The sequence below is a fragment of the Marmota monax genome, unplaced genomic scaffold (assembly GCF_021218885.2).
Source record: "Marmota monax isolate L192 unplaced genomic scaffold, Marmota_monax_Labrador192_F-V1.1 WCK01_AAM20220418_F8-fsc00008, whole genome shotgun sequence".
Lineage (NCBI taxonomy): Eukaryota > Metazoa > Chordata > Mammalia > Rodentia > Sciuridae > Marmota > Marmota monax.
Window position 1 is genome coordinate 6429832 of NW_026694432.1, and position 21330 is coordinate 6451161.

At 45.2% G+C, this 21330-nt stretch overlaps 1 protein-coding gene across 4 annotated transcripts in view; it reads right to left on the bottom strand.

The window, feature by feature from the left end:
- St3gal3 (ST3 beta-galactoside alpha-2,3-sialyltransferase 3) overlaps window positions 1-21330 on the bottom strand; it is a 192457-nt gene that overhangs the window by 21032 nt on the left and 150095 nt on the right. For all 4 annotated transcript variants that reach the window (XM_046468554.2, XM_046468552.2, XM_046468553.2 and 1 more), the window contains 4 exons: window positions 6267-6361; window positions 3278-3341; window positions 2175-2270; window positions 1719-1905 (listed from right to left, as the gene is read on the bottom strand). In XM_046468554.2, the coding sequence (XP_046324510.1) occupies window positions 1719-1905; window positions 2175-2270; window positions 3278-3341; window positions 6267-6361 (442 nt within the window). The remainder of the gene's footprint in view (window positions 1-1718; window positions 1906-2174; window positions 2271-3277; window positions 3342-6266; window positions 6362-21330) is intronic.

A 21330-nucleotide genomic window follows, 5' to 3' on the forward strand; every position in this document is an offset into this window, starting at 1 on the left:
CACCTACCTGGCTGGCCCTGACTTGTTTGGACTGCCAGGCTTTTCCCAGTATGCCCATCAGGAAGCAGGACTGGAGTTCAAGCCAATTCTAGATTGAGCCCATATAATTTATGGTGCCTGGGCACTGAGGGATAAAAACCAGTGGGGTCGGGGCTCTGTCCTTTGGGAGCTCCAGCCTTGAGGGAGGCCTGGGGCTTTGACATGTGTTTGTGGGGAGAAAATGGACATGGTAGGAGGGGAAAGGGAGATGGGCAAGAGGCCTGAGAAAGCAGCCCCTAGAACTCCTAGGGTTCACCAAGGCAGACCCAGTTTTCACCCATATTTCCCTTGAAAGTGTCTACCAATTAGCTCTAGGGACACTAATGTGGGCTCTAGGATTCTGATAACAGAGGGGTTACTCCCTCAGCCGCCATTCTCTGCCTGGTCTGTGCAGATATGGGCTGCTTGAAGCCAGGCTGGCTGAAGGCTAATGGTCACTGTTGCCTGGCTCTTTCCTTCCCTTTGGGAAGTTGGATTGGACATAGTAGAGCCCAGCAGCCTTATTCAGCCTGGTTTTGAGATGGGCTCCCTTCCCCACTGGCCCACCTACCTGAATTTCTGGACCTGACTTCTGTCTTCTCTCTTGCTTGCTACCTACTTGACACTGCCTGCATTTGGCCTTGCTTGGGAAAGGGCTGTGGAGTTAAACCAAATTGCACTGAGACCCCCACAGGCAGGTTTAGCTGTTCCCACCCCCAACTCTCCTCTAAACCTCCAGAAAGAACAACTAGCGTCTTAGTGTAGGCAGAGGGCCATTTGTCATCAATCTCTGGTAAGAGGTTTAAGTATCAGAAGATGAATGGCCTGTGGTCTGTAGCACCCCTCCCCTCGGGTTGCTGGTGACAGCTGGAGGGGAGGAGAGTGGGGATGGACCCAGAACAAATTGGCAGGTGTTCCTGTAGGCCCAAAGCTGGGAAACAGAGGTCTCAGGAGAGAACTCAGTGGGTAGTCTACTCTGACCCTACTCTGCCACATGAGCTCTTTAAAGAAATGGGTGCAGACCTTGCCTGCCCAGAATAATGAGTACAGAATCTGTTCATACCCAAAGACTAGAACCAGACTCAATGGCAGGATAGGGACCCAGCTATAGGTCAGGGGAAGCAGACCTGGACTAATGGTTCTGGGAGATGGAACCCTCAAATTGAGAGGCCTGCTGTTCCTGAAGAATGGTACCAGGGCCCACATCAAGCCTTCCTCCCTTCCTTGAGAAAGAGGGCAAGACCCAGAAGACCAGAGTCAGAGAGAACTCATGAGAAAAGTGGAGATCAGGGAGGAAGCTGCAGGGCCAGGGCAGGAGAATGTAAAGATGGGATTAATACAGGGCCTGTGGCCTTAGAGATGACAGCTTTCCTTCGTTGGGGATCTAAGGCCAAGGGAAGGCCCCTGGAGGCTGTTGGGGTCTGGCCAGAGAAGGCTGGGAAATGGTTTGCCCTAGGAATCTGGAGGCAAGGAGCAAGCAACAGGCATTTCAGTGCCAGGAGCCTGGTCTGGGACCCTGTCACCTCCTGGCCTCTGCCTTTTGGTTGCATTTATTATCTTTCAGCCTTGGGTCATTGATGCTTATTTTGAAGACTCCTGCTTATGTTTCATGGGGTTCAGGGGAGGGACTGACTTGGAAACTGGGGGATCCAGGGCCAGGCCTAGGGTAAGGGGGAAGGAACTGGTGCTGGGGAGCTCACCACTCTCTCCTTGTAGACGATGTACTTCAACCACTTGAAGTCCTGCCACTTGAAGCCAGCGAGGACAAAGAGAGAGTCACGCTCATACTGTTCAGGTCGCTGCATGGCGCCCTCAGGGTAGGTGATGCGCAATGTTGTTTTGCTGCCCACGTCCTTTTCGAAGCCCTTCACTGGTGCTGAGTTCAGTCTACAGAGAATAGGCTCAATCAGAGCCTGCCTTGGGCCTATGTTTGGGGAAGCGCTGTGACCCCCTTATAACCCAGGTGCAGAGAATAGGGAGTTCACATCTGGTGTCACCTAGTTGTCTATTTCAAAACCCTCCAACCAAGCATTCTTGAGGCTTCTGTTGACCTCAAGCCCAAGTGATCAGATGGACAGAGAGTTCTCAGTAGGCTCAGGGACTGGGGTTTGGGCCAGGTCACTCAGGTGCCCATGACACTGGTGTGGGGAGCTTACCTGACTACGATGTCATAGTCATCAATTCGTGATCCCAGAGACTTGTTGGCAAGGACACCTCCATTGCCCACGATGATGCAGCGACGGCAGCGGAGGCTGAGGAGAAAGAGGTGGAGGCCTGTGGAGCGCTGTCTCCCAGACCTCTTTCCTTCTGTCTCTTTGGCCCTTGACCTATACCATCTGCCAGAACCACATTGGGATAGAGGAAGACAAAAGGGATCTTGGCAGTATTTCTTTCTTTTTTAAAAAAATTATTTTATTATTTTAGTTACAGATGAACACAGTACCTTTATTTTATTTATTTACTTTTATGTGGTGCTGAGAATTGAACCCATTGCCTCACATGTGCTAGGCAAGTGCTCTACTGAGCTACAGCCCCAGCCTCCTGGCAGTATTTCTAAGAGTCCAAAATCATACTGTGGGAAGCTGGCCTCTGGGACTCTCCAATATTCTGAGGGAAACAGGTATAGGGGGCTTGGGGACCTGACTCAGAGATGAAGAGTGCGTGGTAAGATAGCATTCTGGGTAAAGGTTTCCAAGGGCTGGAGGGTGTTTTAGGCATCTAGGGGGTCCAGGATAAAGAAAAACAAGGACAGGGAACTAGAAAACAAGGACAGGAGTCTAGGACTCGGGGCCCCAGGACTCAGGGCTTGGCTTATTTTTAACTCAGAAGCACTCAGGCTCCCAGTAGCCACCAGAGAGTCTACTCATTCTGTTTCTGCCACCTCTGATCCTGGAGCTTCCCTGCTCCAGGGTCTGTTAGCTTCATAGCCATCACTGCCTCCTGGACATGAGCCTTGCCCCTACCACCCCTCAATCTCATGGACCAGGCTGATTATGACCCCAGTATGTTCAGGTCTAAACCTCAAACCTGATGCTTGCGGATTCAGAGTCTTGTCTGAGAGGCTGACGGTTCCCAGGGATTCAAGTCCAGTGCAGTGCATCCACTTACCTGCTCCACCCACACCAGTGTGTGTACTACTGTAGGTCACATGTGCAGATATGCTGGAGAATCTGGCCATGTCCAGGAAGGCCAGCTGAACTTCAACACCTGGCATTTTCCAGGCATTTGGGGCCAGCAGACTGGACAGCAAGGGGCTCACCTGTCCAAGGCAGGAGTCAGGCGATACTCTTTGGTGACTGACAAGATGGCTTTGATCAGATTGTCTGTGGACAAAGGTAGGAGTTATTAGAGGGTCATTTACGTTCCCATAAAATGCTTGCTAATGACCCTATTGGAAAGCACAAGTTCCTGGGGTCACAGTGAAGGCAGGGGTGGGGAGAGGAAGCTATGTTGGGCCAGGTCACTACAACTTTCTCCCTGAAAAAGGAGACAGAGGCAGGGAGACAGGCAGAAATATCTCCACCAGGAGCCAGTCCTCTAACCCTAGCATGCAAGTTCTTCCCAGGACTTCTTCACCCTCCTTGGAGACTCATTGGACTTTGAGACTCTGTAGTCAGGCCCAGGACGTGTGTTCCTAGGCCAGGGCCTCGCCTGGAAGCTGAAGCATCTCAGTCTCCTCCAGAAATGGAAGTCCCTACCCAGAGTCAGAGACCATGATGTGCTTACCTCTGTGCCCCACCAAGTAGACTCCAGGAACAAATGAGAAAAGCAATGATGAGGAGCACAACCAGGAAGACACTTGCTTGTTTCTGGTACTGCCTTTTCCTCGCTTCCTCCCTCTCACACTGCCAATCTCCAACCCTGCTCTTTGTCAGGTGGCCTTTCTTTAACCTCTTTACTCTCTGCAGCCTGGCACCTGCCCACCCGCACTCTGCTCAGGCTGCTCTCCACAAGGACACCAGGGATCTCTGTGCTCTTAGATCCTGTGACAACTACTCAGGTCTCATCTTCTTGGCCTCTTTGTTTCTGACAATGGTTTCTGCTCTCCTTCTGAACTCTGCTACATAAGAGCTCTGTGATCTGACTTTTTTAACTCTTTAAGCTTTCGTTTCCTCATCTCTAAAATGAAGATGGTAATTCCTACCATATAGAGTTGTCAGAAAGATAGAAACTAATGTACATAAAAATCTAAAGATAAATTGGGTGTTGGCCACAAAGGAAATCGCCTTAAAAATACCAAATAAGGATATAGGTATGCATAGACTAGGTTCTTGCAACTCTACTCTAAGTGGCACAAAACTGAAAAACATATATTTATACAAGCATGTTTACTGCAAAACTGTAATAGCAAAACATTGGTAGCAACCTAAATGTCCAAAGGAAAATATCACATGTGGTACACGAAACATTACAGAGTAGTCAAAATAAATAAATAAAATAAAATAAACAAATCAATGACCTAGAGCAATAGGTATCCATGGAAATAAAGCTAAAAAAATTAGCAAAGAGGGGCTGGGGTTGTGGCTCAGCAGTAGAGCACTCGCCTAGCACGTGCAAGGCCCTGGGTTCAATCCTTAGCACCACATAAAAATAAATAAGTAAAATAAAGGTATTAAAAAATTAGCAAAGAAACTGGTTTGAAGAATATACACACACACAAATGTATATATAATGATATGCATATGTAAAGCTTAAAACATGCAATATCTATCTATCTATCTATACACACGTATATTTTTTCTTTTGGTATTGGGGATTGAACCCAGGGTATGTTACCCACTGAGCTACATCTCCAGTTCTTTATTTTGAGGTAGCATCTTGCTAAATTGCTATGGGTGCCCTTGAACTTCTGATTTTATAGGTGTGTGCAACCACACCTGACCAAAATCAACATATTTTAAATGGTCTTCTAAATATGTTGCATCTGAGTGTGATGGCACACCACTAACTGGCCAAGCAAGGTTAAGATGTGGATGGGCCTGGTTTTCTAGGAGGGATTCTTAAAAACAAACAAACAAACAACAACCCATATATATGTATGTTGTAGTTGGACACAATACCTTTTTTATTTTATTTATTCATTTATATGTGGTGCTGAGGATCGAACCTAGGGCTTCACACATGCTAGGGGAGTGCTCTACCACTGAGCCTCAACCTCCGCCCCTCTAGGAGGGATTCTTTATAGAAAGGGCACTCATAAGCACAGCTGCTCTCTTGCTGCTGGCTAGTGGTTCTGTATTGGTCTTCCCTGGTCTTTATAGCTGTATGATCAGTCTAGAAGTGTGGATTTAGGAGAAAAGAGCAGGCTGCTTGGCTATGTGCATCCAGAAGGAAGGAGTTCCTCGCATGGCTCCATGCCCTTGGAAGCTTAAAATCAAAGTGTCAGTTTGTCAGCATTCTTGCTGGTCACTGTCTTCTTTTTGGGTGGGATGGCTGAATAGAGGACTTAGACATTCTTGAGTTTCCTGGCCAAATGATACCACCCCTATAACAGCTGTTTTAATTCTGACCACAATCTATACAATAGTACGATACTTTCCATTTAGCTGATGAAGAAACTAAAGCATAGACTGGCTAAGTAGTGGTCCAAGGTCACAGCTTGTAAAGAGGTAGTATGGAGATCTGATGTGTCTGACTTTAAGCCCAGCTCTTTCCCACCAGACCACAAAACAGCACAGGAACTCAACTCAGAAGCAGAAGTGTTAAACCATTAAGGGTGGGAAGTCTTATTAGGAGGGAAAAGGTGTGGGGAGGTCCCTAAGTTGATGGAGGGGGTAGTTTCTGAGAGCATGGGGGGAAAGGTTAGCCACAGACAGAACAAGAATAGTTGGAAGGGAATCTAGGTCAGGGTGGAGGACATCAGGCATGGATGTTTCTGGGGGGTGGCCTCTGGTTTGCCCATCACATCTAGTATTCTATATAATGTCTGGCATCTCTCTTCTGTGATCTCACCGTATCTTGTGTTTCCCCCCGGCAGAGCCCTTCTGTCCTGCATTCTGAGTACCTGTATTTCCATTAAACTAGAATTATTTGAGGAGAGGAATGGTATCCATCTATGTCACTGTTATAGACCCAGCCCCTGGTAAAGCGGCAGGTTCTGTAAATATTCCATTAAAGAAGTATGAGAAAAGGAAGGAGGAAACAAGGTGCCGCTGAGAGCGGGATTTCTGAGGCTTTAGTGCTGTCCTGAAGTATAGGCAGACAGTTAGGGAATGAGATGTTAGTGTAGGTCAGGGTTCCCAACATACCTTGACCTTTAATCCCAAAAGGCGGCACAAACTCCCGAATCCTAGCCCACTTGCGAAAGGAGTCATCCAGGAACATGGGTGCTGGCTTGGAGAACCTGGAATACAACAGGGCTTTGAGGATCACAAAAATGCAATAGGCTGGAGCACTGGTTGGCTCTTCCGTGCATCAGTCTTGGAGATGGGACTGTGGGAAGCCACTGTCCACATTCCAGCATACCTGCCCCACCCCAGCCTATTCACTAGGTAGCTGCTGATCTTGTTGAGTGGAGCCTGAGTCTGAGGGAGCAGGCCTGATCAGTCTTTATTTGGCCAGCTGTAGGAGTGGAGGGACCAGATTTGCTGAGTGAGCTTAATGTCTCAGAGCTGGAAGCTCCCTGGAAGGTTATCCACGCATCCATCTACAGTCACTGCTGCCCACTCTGTTCCTGCAGTCTGGGAACATGGGGATAAGATGCTGTCCAGTCAGCAGAAAAATATCCAAAAGTACAGCCAGCACAAGGAGACAAGAATTTTAGAGAAGATTCTGGGAGGTAGACCACCCAGGGTGAAGAAGAAAGCAAAGCAGGGTAAAAGTTATAAGAGATAGAAGTTTGGTAGGAAACAGAAAAAGCAAAGTCCTGCGATTAGGATGCAGGGCTGATAGGTGAGTTTTCAGATTAGAAGGGACAGAAATGAATTTTTTTTTTTTTTTTTAAGGGTCAAGGATTAAACCCAAGGCCTTGCTCATGCTAAGCAAGTACTCTGCCACTGAGCTAAACCCCCAACCCCTGGAGTACATTTTTTGATGGAGAGAAGGAAAGAGCTCCAAGTTTAAGGGGAGAGGTTCATTTTGGCCTAGAGGAGAAATAGGAGGGGTAGGGTGAGAGAGGAGAGAGAAATCAAATGTCACTGTTCTTGGGCAGGGCAGGCTGCAATCTTGGGAAGATGGGATGAGGTCTGCAGAGATGCAAAGGGAAATGAGGCACAGAGGTAAAGACACAGGAGAAGTCAACCTCTTTCAAGATGCTTGGAGAACTGCACTGTACATGGACTCTAACTTGGGCACTCCAGCCCAGATGATGGCCAATTCCAGTGACTTACTGTGTGCTGACAGTCTTGCTGTGGGGGCTACTTAGGGCCTTTCTGACTAAGAATGATCAATGTAGCCTAGGTCTTAGTGGTTCTGCCCTTACTCTAACTCAACCTGAATCAGCCCGTTGAATAACAGGAAGCCCCAAAACTAGAATCTGCCCCTCCTAACATAAGCGTCTATTTCTTATCCCCATCATCACTACCACCATGATACCCATGTCCCAGGAGGAACAGGATCAGTGATTACTCAGGTCTTATTTATTAGAAACTTTGACATGAACTTGAAAGAGGAGGAAAATGTTCAGTCCTGCTCCCTCCCCCACTGCTTATTGCTAAGAGATGTCAACACTCCATAGCTCCTCAAGCTGAGAATGGCTTTCCTTTAGACTCCTGGGTGCCAGCAACTGAGTGAGTGCAATTCCCTTGTGTATGAGGACAACGCCTATTTCCTGTGCCTAGTACACAAGATCTAAGTAAATTAATATGCTTGAGGTTTCACCAGAGGCACTGAGGATCCTGGCCAGGTTGTGAGTGATATCAAAGGGAACAAAGTCCCTTGATATCCCTGCATCAAGAATTGCTCCTTTTGTGTCAGGACTGAGCTTATAAAATTTTTGTAAAGTTTCTGAGTCAAGCTTGGATAGGATTTTATCTGCTTCCCAATGTGTACTGGATGTCATATGCTAACAGAATCTCCTAAGATCTAACCAAATGATCTTGGCATATTTTTTTCCCCTTTCTTATCCACTCCCCTTTTTTCAAAGACTATTGGCAAGTATATTATGCGAAAAAAATCTTGTAGCTCAGTGGTAAGGTGCCTATATAGAATGTGTGAGGCACTGGCTCGATTCTTTTTTTTTTTTAAATTTTTTTTTAAAGAGAGTGAGAGAGAGGGAGAGAGAGAGAGAATTTTTAATATATATATATATATTTTTTAGTATTTGGCGGACATAACATCTTTGTTTGTATGTGGTGCTGAGAATCGAACCCAGGCCGCATGCATGCCAGGCAAGCGCGCTACCGCTTGAGCCACATCCCCAGCCCACTGGCTCGATTCTTAGCACTACATATAAATAAATAAAATAAAGGTTCATCAACAACTAAAAAAATTATATTAAAAAAATCTTATTTTTTGGTAACCTATAATGTGTGTTATTTTTGAAAAACCACAGGTAAACACACACGTGTGCACGCACACACACACACACACAGACATCTATAACCCTATAACACAGAAACAACCTTGGTATACATTCACACATATTTTCTGTTCCCATCACTTTGTAGCCTGACGTTCTCCTAATATAGAGACTGTATCAAACAACAAAAACTATAAGCTGCTGGAAATGTGATATGTATCAACCCTAAAAATTGACATGTAAAGGATGGATAAATGAAAATGTTGCCCCAGAGCAGGAATTGCCACATTAGTAATAGCCAAAACAAGTTCAGGGACTGATCATGGAAAAAGCATTAAATAGGACTAATAACGCCTCGAGAACCTCTGCCCTTAGTGTGTAAACTATTGCTTTTATGACCTGTTTTGAGACACTGGCCACTTCACCTCATTCTTTTGTCAGGCCTTCATGTTTTAAGCGCTTATTTTGTAGCCTCTTTTTATATCCCTTGAAAGACTGGGTCAGCCCTTCTCTGCCATTTCCTTCTGCTATTTGGGTATACTTCTCTGCAAAGGGCACTCTTTTTCCTTCCTATGTATATATATTTTAAATCTCTCCCTAAACCCCAACTTCAGTGCTAAGGGCAAGTGCTCTACCATTGAGCTGCAAATCAGGTCTATTTTTTAAAAATATTTTTTAGTTGTGGATGGACATTATGCCTTTATTGATTTATTTATGTGGTGCTGAGGATTGAACCCAGTGCCTCACACATGGTAGGCGAGTGCTCTACCACTGATCCACAACCACAGCCCCTCAGGCCTATTTTTAAAGCTTTCTATTAGGAAAAATTTCACATATCAAAAATAGAAAAAAACAGTACAGTGAACTCCCCATGGACCTACTGCCCTGATTCAGCAACTATTAATGATGGTCTATTTTGTTTCTCTTATATCCCACCCACTTTCTATGTATTAGTTTAAAAATCCCACTGCACTCTGTATACTGGTGGTTTATTATGTGATATCATTCATAAAATATTCTAGCATTAATTTTTAAAAGACAGATACCTTAAAGACCAACCACACCTAATAATTACTCTTAAAAGGATTATCACATCTAAAAAAATTAACTATAATTTGTTAATATCAACAAATATCCAGTTTTCAGATTTCTTCTAATGCACCATTAGTGTTTGTTGGTATTGCTGTTGCTTTTCTAACAGTTGGTTTGATTAGATCAGAATGGAAGCAGAGTCCACACACAGTATTTAGCTGATTTCTATATCTCTTAAATCCATAGGTTTCCTCCTTTCTTCTTTCTCCTTATAACTTGTTGGTGAAGAAAACAGGTTGTTCTATAGGGTTCCCCACTCTAACCCACATTTTCCCAATTGCATTCAGATGTTGAACACATTCCTCATCCCCTGCATTCTGCATACTGGTGGTTAGAGTTAGAGCTAGTAAGAGTCGGGTGGAATCTTTTGGCAAGAAGACATATAATAGACAGTTTTTGTGAAACACATGGTTGCTTCCCTGTGGTGTTAAGACTGTCACTGGGTTACAGCATTCCAGGCTGGAGCTCATAAAATTCCAGCCCCTTTGCACGGAAAGCCTTTAGCAGCCACTGAAGCTGCCTACATGCACCCTGCTTTAGGAGATGCTAGGATATTTGTGTAAACTTTCATAAATTTCTATGACCTTTCTCTCAGCTGCTTGGTTATCCTAAAGAACTGGTCATCCAAAAAAGATTTTGAGATAAATGCTTGATTTTTTCCTTTTATTTACCAATTTTCAGGACAACGAACTGATTCTTTAGCATTCTCCAAAGATGATGATAGTTTCTTTTCCCTTTTAATCATTGAACATTTTGGTTGGGCGTGGTGGTGGCACACGCCTATAATCCCAGCAGCTCAGGAGGTTAAGACAGGAGGATCACAAATTCAAAGCCAGCCTCAGCAAAAGTGAGATGCTAACTCAGTAAGATCCTATTTCTAAATTAAATACATAAAAGGGCTGGGGATGTGGCTCAGGGGTTGAGTGTCCCTGAGTTCAAGCCCTAAAAAAAAAAAAAGTATACATTTTAACATATTTGATATATGCCAATCTATTGTGATCGTTATCATTATTATTATTATTATTATTTATTTATTTTTTTGTAGTGCTGAGGATCAAATCTATAGCCTTGTGCAAGTGCTCTACCACTGAGCTCTACTCTAGTCTTGTTATTCTTCTTGATGTTCAGAGTATTTGGTCTTTGGCCAGTGAAGCCTTTTCACCTTGTCTCCTTGATCCTTTGGTCATGCTCTAATACTTGAAAAGATGCTATAAGCTTACCTGGTACATTTCTTGTCCCAACCTGGAATCAGTCATTTTCCCAAAGAGCTAGAAATGGTATTGAGAGACCACCACCTGTGTGGCTAAGGAATTCTCATACTGCTATGGGTTAGTCATTGTTTTCCAGATGGACCAAACTGGGAAAAAAGCAAAACCATTTATATTGGTATTCTCAATTCAAATTTAAGTTTAATAAGATTTGTACTTTTAAATAGCTTTATTAAGATATAATTCACAGCATAAAATTCAAGTTTACTTAAACTTTTTTTTTTTTTGGTACCAGGATTAAACTCAGGGGTACTTGACCACTGAGCCACATACCTAGCCCTATTTTGAATTTTACTCAAGAGACAGGGTCTCACTGAGTTGCCCAGTGCCTCGCTTTTGCTGAGGCTGGCTTTGAACTCAAGATCCTCCTGCCTTAATCTCCGAGCCACTCCAGGGATTACAGGTGTGTGCCACTGCACCTGACTTACTTAACATTTTTTGATTTTATAATTGTATCTTTTTCTTAAGCTGATATCCCTGTTTCTAGTGACATTATGATAATTACTTAATTGCTTTATCCTAACATATACCTGTAGAAAATATATGATAGTTTCAGAATATCAGTATTATTACTCACACTTCTTTACTAAAAACAATTAAGGTGGGGCTGGGGATGTGGCTCAAGTGGTAGCGCGCTCGCCTGGCAAGTGTGCGGCCTGGGTTCGATCCTCAGCACCACATACAAACAAAGATGTTGTGTCCGCCGAAAACTGAAAAATAAATATTAAAAATTCTCTCTCTCTCTCTCTCTCCCCCTCCCTCCCTCCCTCTCTCTTTAAAAAAAAAATTTAAAAAAAAAACAATTAAGGTTTCTTTGTAGTTGTTTTTGCCTTCGGTCCTCTGTATCCCACTATATGCATAGACAAATTACTTTGCTTTTGCCATCTGAAATAATTTTGCTGAGTTTAATTCATCATTAATATATAGTTGGGTTCATCTGTTTCTTTTGCATTTGCTTTTTAGGGCTGCTTTCTCCTCATTTAAGATTTACATAGTTCCCAAATTAAATTCACAAAACAAAACATATTCAGAGAAATCTAGCTTTCATCTCTGTGTCTATCTCTTGTTAAAATGCTATCTCTTAATGGTATTTATTTTTATTAGCTTTCATTTTATTCTTCTTTTGATTTTTGATAAAAGCAAATAAATAATACCTAGATATGTGTATATGTAGACATTCTTATTTCTTTCTTTTTTTTTCTTTTTGGTACTAGGGATTGAACCCAGGGGTGCTTTACCATTGAGCTACATCCCTATCCCTTTTCATTTTTTTTAATTTTTAATTTTTTTAGTTGTAGTTGGACACAATACCTTTATTTTATTTGTTTATTTTTATGTGGTGCTGAGGATCGAACCCAGTGCTTCACATGTGCTAGGCAAGCACTCTGTCACTGAGCCACAACCATAGCCTTTGCCAATGTATTTGTAAAAGAGATTCCTAGAAGTATTTGCTGGATCAAAAGGAAAATTCATATATGGAATTTTCTCTGTATTGCCAAAGTCCCCTCCACAGAGATTGTACCATTTTCAAATACCCACAAGCCATGTGTGAAAGTGCCGCTCCCTCAACAGTCTCATTGTCAGAGCACACTGTCTAACACTCCTATTCTACTAATCTGATGGGAAAAAAAATAGCATCTCAGCCGGGTGCGGTGGCATACAACTGTAATCCCAGTGGCTCAGGAAGCTGAGGCAGGAGGATTTTGAGTTCAAAGCCAGCCTCAGCAATTTAGTGAGGCACTAAGCAACACAGTGAGACCCTGTTTCTGAATAAAATACAAAACAGGGCTGGGGATGTGGCTCAGTGGTAGAAGTGCCCCTAAGTTCAATCCTGGGGACCAAAAAAAAAAAAAAAAAAAAAAGAGCATCTCACCAGAGTGTTAATGCTTTACCACTGAGCTACATCCTCAGTCCTTTTATTATTTCGAAACAGGGCCTTGCTAAGTTGCTGAGGGTCTTGCTAAATTGCTGAGGGTGGCTTTAAACTTGCAATTATTTTGCTTCAGCCTCCCAAACTATTGGGGTTATAGGTATGAACCACTGTGCCAGCTATTGTTTTATTTATTTGTTGGTATTGGGGACTGAACCCAGAGGTGCTTAACCACTGAGTCACATCCCTAATCCAATTTTTAAAAATTTTTGAGACAGGGCCTCACTAAATTGCTGAGGCTGGCTTTGAACTTGCCATCTTCCTGCCTCAGCTTCCTGAGTTGCTGGGATTATAGGTGTGTCCCACTGTGCCCAGCTGCTGTTGATTTTGAGAGGGGTCTTGCTATGCTACTCAGACTGGTTGTAAACTCATGGGCTGAACCAATCTTCTTGCCTCAGCCTCCAGAGTAGGTGGGAGTATAAGCATGCACCACTGTACCTGGCTGGCATTTTTTTAAAATTACAAATTAAATTAATAATTGTTTCATATATGCAAGGGCCATTTGCAGTTTTCAGTGAACTTCGTTCAGATCTCTTGCTGATTTTTCTATAGAATATTAGTTGTTTTTCTTATCTTTTTTTGAAGCTTTTTATATATTAAATATATAAGCCCTCTGGGATATAATTTATATTTCTTCCTGTTTGTTTTATTTACTTGGCTTGTGGTATTTTCTTTTTTCTCTTTAGCAATAGATTTTTTAAAAAAATGTAGTCAAATATATCAATCATATCCCTTATTACTTATGGATTTGGGGTCTTAGGCAAGGTTTCCTCATCCCCATCTCACAGGGAAATTCATCCATACTTTTTTTCCAGGATGTCTTCATTTTATTACATTTAAATCTGTGAGCCATTTTGGTTGTATAAAGATTAGATCCAATTTCATCTATTTCCATATGACTAGCAAAGGACTCTGTTTTAGAACTATTCTGTGTGTGGCTCTTCACATTTTCTTAGGCAATTTTCATGTTTTTCCAGGTTTTCCTTCCTTGCACCCTTGACTATAGCTGAAGGATTCAGGAAGTTCTCTACTGTGTCCTTGTTTCACCTTGTGCGGAGCTCTGTCCTCCTCTTCCTTCTCCTTCTCTGGCCACCGACAAGTTTTCATGGCTATGGGGATCAGGTTTAGGATGTGAGCAAGCACCTGGAATATGCTATATTCTTTGTTATCCTACAACTCCCAACATGAACAGTAGAGAACCCTGAAAGGTGTACCAGTCTCGGCCAGTACCATGGCCTCCCCAGCACATCCTCCCTCCATTACCACCACCCACCATTACCTTTTTATCTATCTTCACCAGGTTTTTAAGAAGCCATCTGCCAACTCTGCCATGTTCACTGAAGATTTCAGCACCTGTCTTATCTTCCATACAAACCCATTTCTTGCACACTCAGAAATTTCAACATCATAAGGTTCTGGCTCACAGATAACCTACTTGACTTCAGTCACTCTCATCTCCACTCCAAGTCAGCTACTCAATTCTACCATCACATTCTGGAACTTTTCATCACTTCAAAAATATTTATTTCCAATTACTCTCTGAATAAGAATTCCTAACATTCCATTTCTTTCTCTCCTTTGCTTTTGCCATTCCTAAGCCCCTTGGCTCCCACCCATACCTCTAGTCTACTATCTCTCTTGCCTAGAGCCCATCCATCTCTTCTGTCTTCCTCCCACAGGACCAAGTATCCCCTGGTTCCTTGACTTTTTGGACCACTCGTTAGGCAAACCCAACTATACATTAATGAGCTTTCTCTAATCCTACACTTTTGCTCATTTTATAGTTGAGGTGCTTTGAAAACACACATGAATGGACATGTGTGCTCACACATACACAGAGATACCACCTGGGCCTTCACATTTGCTCAGCAGCTATTCCAAACACTGTTCACTCCTCATACACTCTCTGTCGTCTTCCAAACTTCTCTAAGCAGACATCTCTTCTCCTACCCACTTCACAGAGAAAACAAGACCATCCAAGGGGAACTCTCTCAGCTTCTTGCTTCCTTAAATGCAAATCTTTTAGCTCCTTTCTCTATCCTTAAACTTGGCTTCCTTATATCTGTACCACCAAAGCTCATCATTCCATCACGCCTTGGACCTCATCCCTACTTGTTTTTCCTAAGCATATAAACTCTCTCCCACATGAAAGCAAACTCAGCAAACTTTGCTGACCATGTACTCCCCTGAGCTCTAAATCTCTCTTTCTATTCCTTCATAGCCAAACTTCTAGAAAGAACAGTGGATATTCTGTCTCCTTTCCTCATTTCCTACTCATTTCTCAATCTAATGCAATCTGGATTTTCCTCCTGAGATTACTACTCTCTTGGGAATGCACCATTTATAGATCCCTGAACATGGTGTCTTCATGCATTTACCAGGCAGCCTCTCTGCCTGGCACATCTGCCTCTGCTCTACTCCTCAACCTCCTTTCCTCTCTATTTGCCTGGAAAACTCACTCTTATTCTTTAAGTTCTAATGCTACTTCCTCTGGAAAGCCTTCCCTGGCTTCCCAGGTAGATTTGTACTCTTCTGCTAATGTTCCCTCTGCACTTTGTTCAGATCCTGGGAGGTGGCTCAGTGCCTGCCCAGGGCCATAAACAACAGGAAATGTGGGGGCGGGTGATAGTAAAGGTTGTGTGTGTGTGTGTGTATGTGTTCTGCAGGTGGCTCGGGCTAAGCCTCACACTATACCTGGAACAGAATCCAGGAGCTTCTCTCTTGACCAATATGTCAGTTGCGGGAGCCTGGTCAAGGCAGTGGCCTTTAAGGTATAGAATGATGGGTCAGGCTAGTGGGGTATGAAGGACACCTGACCTGCTTGCCCTGACCAAGGGGGTAGCAGGGCAGGGTGGGCAGGGTGCGGCAGGCTCCAGCAGACAGGCCCCAGCCCGCCAGCCCTGCCAGAGTTGCTGCACGCGAGGTGGCCTCAGGATCGGGTTTCAGCAGGGTGTGGGGGTGCGTGAGAAGGCACAGGGGAAGGAGGAGGCGGAAATTACACTGGAACCTGCTAGTCTTTTCTCTTTAGATCTTCGAGCCTAATAGTTTGAAGGCTTGGGGCCTTAAGAGAGCACATGCTGGGGGATGATCGGATTCCTGTACCTCTCATAACAAGTCTGTGACTCCAGGATCTACAAGGCTGCTCTGCCCCCAGTCCTGAAGACTAAGACAGGATTATGAGTAGGCATAGGGGGCAGTGTGACCATCCAGGAAAGGGAACCTGGGACCCTCCTAAGGGTTCCTTCAGCTTACTGCATGGACCAGTCACTCAGCACGGCTGAGGTGCAGTGAAGAAGGTGAATGTCCCCAACCCTGGCTCATCAACTTAAACCACTTTCTTTTTTTTTTAAAAAATTAATTAATTAATTTTTTAGATATTGGTGGACCTTTATTTTATTCATTTATTTATATGTGGTGCTGAGAATCGAGCCCAGGGCCTCACACATGCTGGGCAAGTGCTCTACCACTGAGCCACAACTCCAGCCCCAACTTAAACCATTTTCTAAGGCCCAGAATATCAAGCCTGCAGGCAAAGCTGGCTGAGTCTTTTTAGGAGTAGAGAATGGTTATATTTGGGCACCAGAAGATCCAGTATAGGGCCTTGCTCCTCATTCTTACCCTCCCGAAATGAAAAATGTGCCTCCAGGGGTAGGTTTGCTGGATTAGGGCTGCATACAGCTTCAGCTTTACATGTGTGTCTGGCAGGGTGGCCAGCCTTCTAGCCACTTCTCCCAGTATGTTTGAGGAATGCTAGCAGCCCAGGAGGCAAAGGGAAGGCAGAACACAGTGGTGGGGACTTAGGCCAGGGACCACGGCACATCGTTTGTTAGATTCAGTCATTGGCCTGAAAAGTGAGATTCACCCAATGAGATGAGAGCCAAATCCCACAGATCCACCTTCCTAGAATCTGCTCTGGGAAGTGTGTGTGTGTGTGTGTGTGTGTGTGTGTTGTTGTTGGTGGTGGTGGTGGTGGTAGGGGTAGACAAAGCAGAGGCGGCGCATGGGTTTTCTAGAATCTACGTGGTCTAGCTTGGGATGTGGCTGCTGTAGTTCCTCCAAAAAGGGTCCTGCATGGTAAGACTCTGGTATATGTTCAAGCAACCAAGGTAAACATGCTCTAAATGCCTTTCAGGCTATGCCATGCTGCCATTTCTCTTGCTCATCCCATGGGAGAACAAGAGTCTGAGAAGAATGGTGAATGTATAGGGCATATGTCCTAAGAGGAGCAGCTAAAAGCTAAAGAGACAAGCAGCAGGTGCCCACTCACAAGTACTGTTCCATGCCTGTGCAGGAAGCTCCTGGCTCTGCACTATATGTAGGATGAGATGGAGTTGGAAAAGGCAGCTCCATCCAGCAACTGCTTGCCCAATCAGTGCTAGGTCCTGTGTCAAGTGCTAGGAAGAACCTAAAGGTAAATTAATACTGGTCCTTCACTCAAGAAGCTCATGGTGGAGACAGGGAAACGACCAGAAGGAAATAGGTCTTCACAGCCTATATTTTGGAATCATAAGGGATTTAAAGGTCATGGAATATTCTGGGCATACAGGAAAGGCTTCTTGAAGATGATGATGAAACAAGTGAGCTGGGCCTTGAAAGATAAATAACTTGGGTAGGAGAATGCTGAGGAGGTATTTGAGCAGAGGGTGGCACAGACAACGCCAGACAGAAGAGAAACCCAACAATCACCCATTCAAGGGGAGGACAGCTATTGCTGAGGCTGGCCAGGGTGCAGCAAGGACGGAGGGGCTTCTGTCTGGCCCTGCCCGCAGGGACTCTGCCCTCTAGTCCCACCTGGGAGGGTGGAGCAGTGTGTGAGGAAGGAATGAGTGGGCAAGTGCATCCTGATGGGCGTGATGCAGTAGCTGAGGCGCAGACACTGCGCAGGGGGGGGAAAGGCTGGCCAGGGCATGCGTCAGCACTGCAGGGCTGGCCTGGCGCCCTGAGGCTGTGTCAGGACCAATTTCAAGCTGCATCATCACTGGTGACTTCAGGCACTCAGTTCATGCTCTTTCTTGCTGGCACCTTGCAGTGGATGTCTGTCTCTCACTCCTTCTGCTGCCCTGGCTTCCCATTTTTCATTCTGGATAATCCTGGTTGAGCTGACTCTACCCCACTGCTTTTGGGATGGGCACGCATCCCAGGCTAACCAACCAGCAGACCACTTCTCAGTTAAGTCATGAACAGGCACCTGACATAAGTGTGAGGCATGGTTCTTCTCTCTAATTTCACATTTAGACACTGGGGGAAGTGGGAGTCCCTCTATTCTTTTAAGAGAGTAAACTACAATGATCATGTGAGCCTAGAAGAGGGATGAGCAAACAGCTGCTGGCAGCTGGAAGTTTGCTGGGGCCCCTTTGGCTGTGGCTCTCAACACAGCCTCCTGGCTAGCTGCTCTGTGCCTACAGTGTTTCACTGGAACATGACCATGTCCACTCATTTCCACTATGACTATGGCTGCTTTCATGATATAATAGCTGAGCTGAACAGTTGTGATGGAAACTATTAGGACCACAAAACTGAAAATATCTACTGGCTGTCCTTTAAGGAAAAAAAACTTGCCATCCCCAGGCCTAGAATACTTGGGACCATCTTCTACAGCTACATGGCCAAAGCTAGCTGTAGGACAGTTAGACTCAGAGGAAAGCCCATAAGGAACAGGGAGAAAGATTCGGTGTGAACCTTAAATTCAGGTGGGCCTGAAAGTTCAGCTTCTGAGCTTAGCTGTATAAACTCATATCTTTCCTTTTTGGCTTGAATTAGTTTGATATTGAGTTTCTACCAACAGCAATTGTTCCCTAGAGGATAAAGTTTAAGCTCTTTAGACTGGTTTACACAGTCATCTGGCTCCTGTCTACCTCTCCAGTCCTACCTAGATACCTCCATTCCTGTCCCTTTCCCAGGTCTCTGGCTTATCCAACTACTTACAGTTTCTAGAATCTGCCAGGCTCCCAACACCTCCCTGACTTCATGCTACCGTTCCCTTTGCCTAGAATTCTCTTCCCCTTCTCAGTCACGTGCTAAATTTCTGCTTACTCCATAAGCCTGACTCCAGCATCTCTACCTCCCTGAAGCCTTCCTTGAGTCACACCACGCTGACCAAGCCTTCCAGGATGTCACTGGTTCCACCAGGCTGTGTGGCATTCCTAGCACAGAGCCAGGTGCTGGGTAAATGCCTGTGGGCTGCCAGTGGAAAGACTGGCTTGGGGTGACAGCCTCCACAGTGTGCAACTTCCAGGGTCAATCCAGGCCAATGTGCCCCTCATCTGTGGAGGTCTGGGGCTGCCTCTGTGTGGCTCCTCATGGACACTTTAATCTCCCTGCTCCAAAGGGCCAGACTTCCAGAGATGCCGCCACTGTTCACAGACACCCCACCCCTCCTGGGTCTGAAATGCTGCCAGCTACTGCCCCTCTGTCTGCTTAGGAATTGTGGCCACATCTGTGTCCAGACAGGCTGGAGCCACACACATGACATGTATGACAGGCAGGGAGGCCTGTGCTGAAGGAGGAGAGGAGAGGCTGAGCCAGAGGCCCTCAAGGGGGCAGTGCCTGGGCTCCTGCTGACAGGCTCCCAGCGACGCTGCTGACAGCCTGTACCTAATGTGGAGGATGGAGGGGAGGAGAGAGGAGGCATGGGAGGTGCAGGAGAGAAGGGAAGCCGACAAAAGAAGCTGCTGCAAGAGGCAAACGCTCCCACCCAGAAAGTCTAATGTGGAGGATGAGGTCAGACTGCCCCCAGACGCCATGTAACCTAAGGGCCCACCATCCATCTCTCCAAGAGGCACCAAGTCCCAGCTTATACCAGGCATTGTGCTAGTCCCGGGGACTATGACAATAAAGAATTCAGTCCCTGCCTTTGTGGATAATGGGTGAGGCAGCCAAGCAGAGGCAGTTGTGAAATAAGTGATAAACATACAATAACAACACAGTAACAGCAGTGAATAGTTTCCGAGCTCTTGCAGTGTCCCAGGCACTGTGCTAATGATCTGTGTGCATTATCTTATTTAATCCTTGCAATGACCTCATGGATCAGCACTATTTATAGCCACATTCTTATTTACCACATTGCTTTTGGGAATACATGAAAGTCACTAGCCCCTTAGGGAAACACTATCAGGGGCAGAGAGGACAGAACCAGAACTGCAGGGTTGAGGAGGGAGAGGGCAGAGATGGAATGGAGGCTGGAGAGGAAAGTGGGTGGGGAAGTACAGCGCATGTCTGTATCAACAGGAAGGAGACCAGCAGAGAAGGGAGAGGGGTGCAGGAGAAAGAGGAGGGGAGGCACACAGGGGCAGGACACCTTTTCCCTGGAAGCAGCAAGGAGGGTGTTCTCTGGCACACTGCTAGGGTTGGGGATTTGGGGAGTGTGGGGCAGGGTGTGGACTGCAGTGATCTATGGATGGAAAGGACTGGAACAGTCCCATGGCAAGTCAACCAGGACAGGAGCAGGAGCAGTCCACAGTTGGGGACCATGAAGCCACAGTAGTGTATCACTAGGGGTCGTCCCAAGCAGCCCGGAAACACATGCAGAGAAAGATGTTAGAAGGATTCAAACTGAGTGTGGGCACTCCTGCAGCAGGTTTGCTGGAAGGATGGACAGGGAGGAAATATCAGCGGTTCATAGGACCATGGCACAGGCACAAGGGTTCTGGCTAAGGCAGAGGAAGGCAATGCTGGGCTAATGCAGCGGATCGAGCCCAGTCCTAGGAGCCATTCTTTTTTCGATTTTACTCTCAGTTGCCCAGATCCTCACATTCCACAAAGAGAAATAACAATTTTACAAATGAATCTCTCTCTTGCCAACTGGATGGTATCCCTTGAAGTCACTCTAGATTCATCTCTTTTTCTTGGCTGCCTTTCATCAGCAAGTCCTGTTGGTACAACTGCTAAACATTCTAAATTCACCCACTTACCTCTCTCCATCTGCTACTGTCCAAGTTCAATTTGTGACTTCTTGGCTCCTGTAGTTGTCAATGGACAGTTCTTGCCCATCTCTCTGGTCAGAATGACACTCCTAAATCAACAACCACATCACACCATTCCTCTGACTAGAACTTTCCTGCTGCATCTGAATAAAACCAACCACAGGCTACAGGGTCTTGTCCCCACCTACCTCTCACGTTCTCCTCCCTTATCTGCTACCATTCTGTCTACCCTGAAATACAACAAACTTTTCTTGTGTGTGTCTGGCTCTTTCCTAAGGCTGGCTCTTTGTTTGCATTTGGCCCTCTGTTCAAATGTCTTCTCAGAGAGGCCTTCTTTGACTCTTCCAACTAAGTGGGCTTCTTCCTCCAGTCACTCTCCATTACATCACTGTCTTTATTTTTCTCACAAGCATTTATCACTACATAAACTTATCCTGTTCATTGCTTATGCTCTCCTATGTATACTTGTTTATTATTATATGAAAAACATAAACCCTGTGTGAACAGGGAGCCGCCTATTTTGTTCCCTGCTATGGACCCCAGCACATAGGACTGTGTCTGGCACAGTAGGTGCTAGATGAGTATTTATTAAAGGAGACCTGTCTCCTCCCAATCTACAAAACCATCTCTATCTGCTCCACG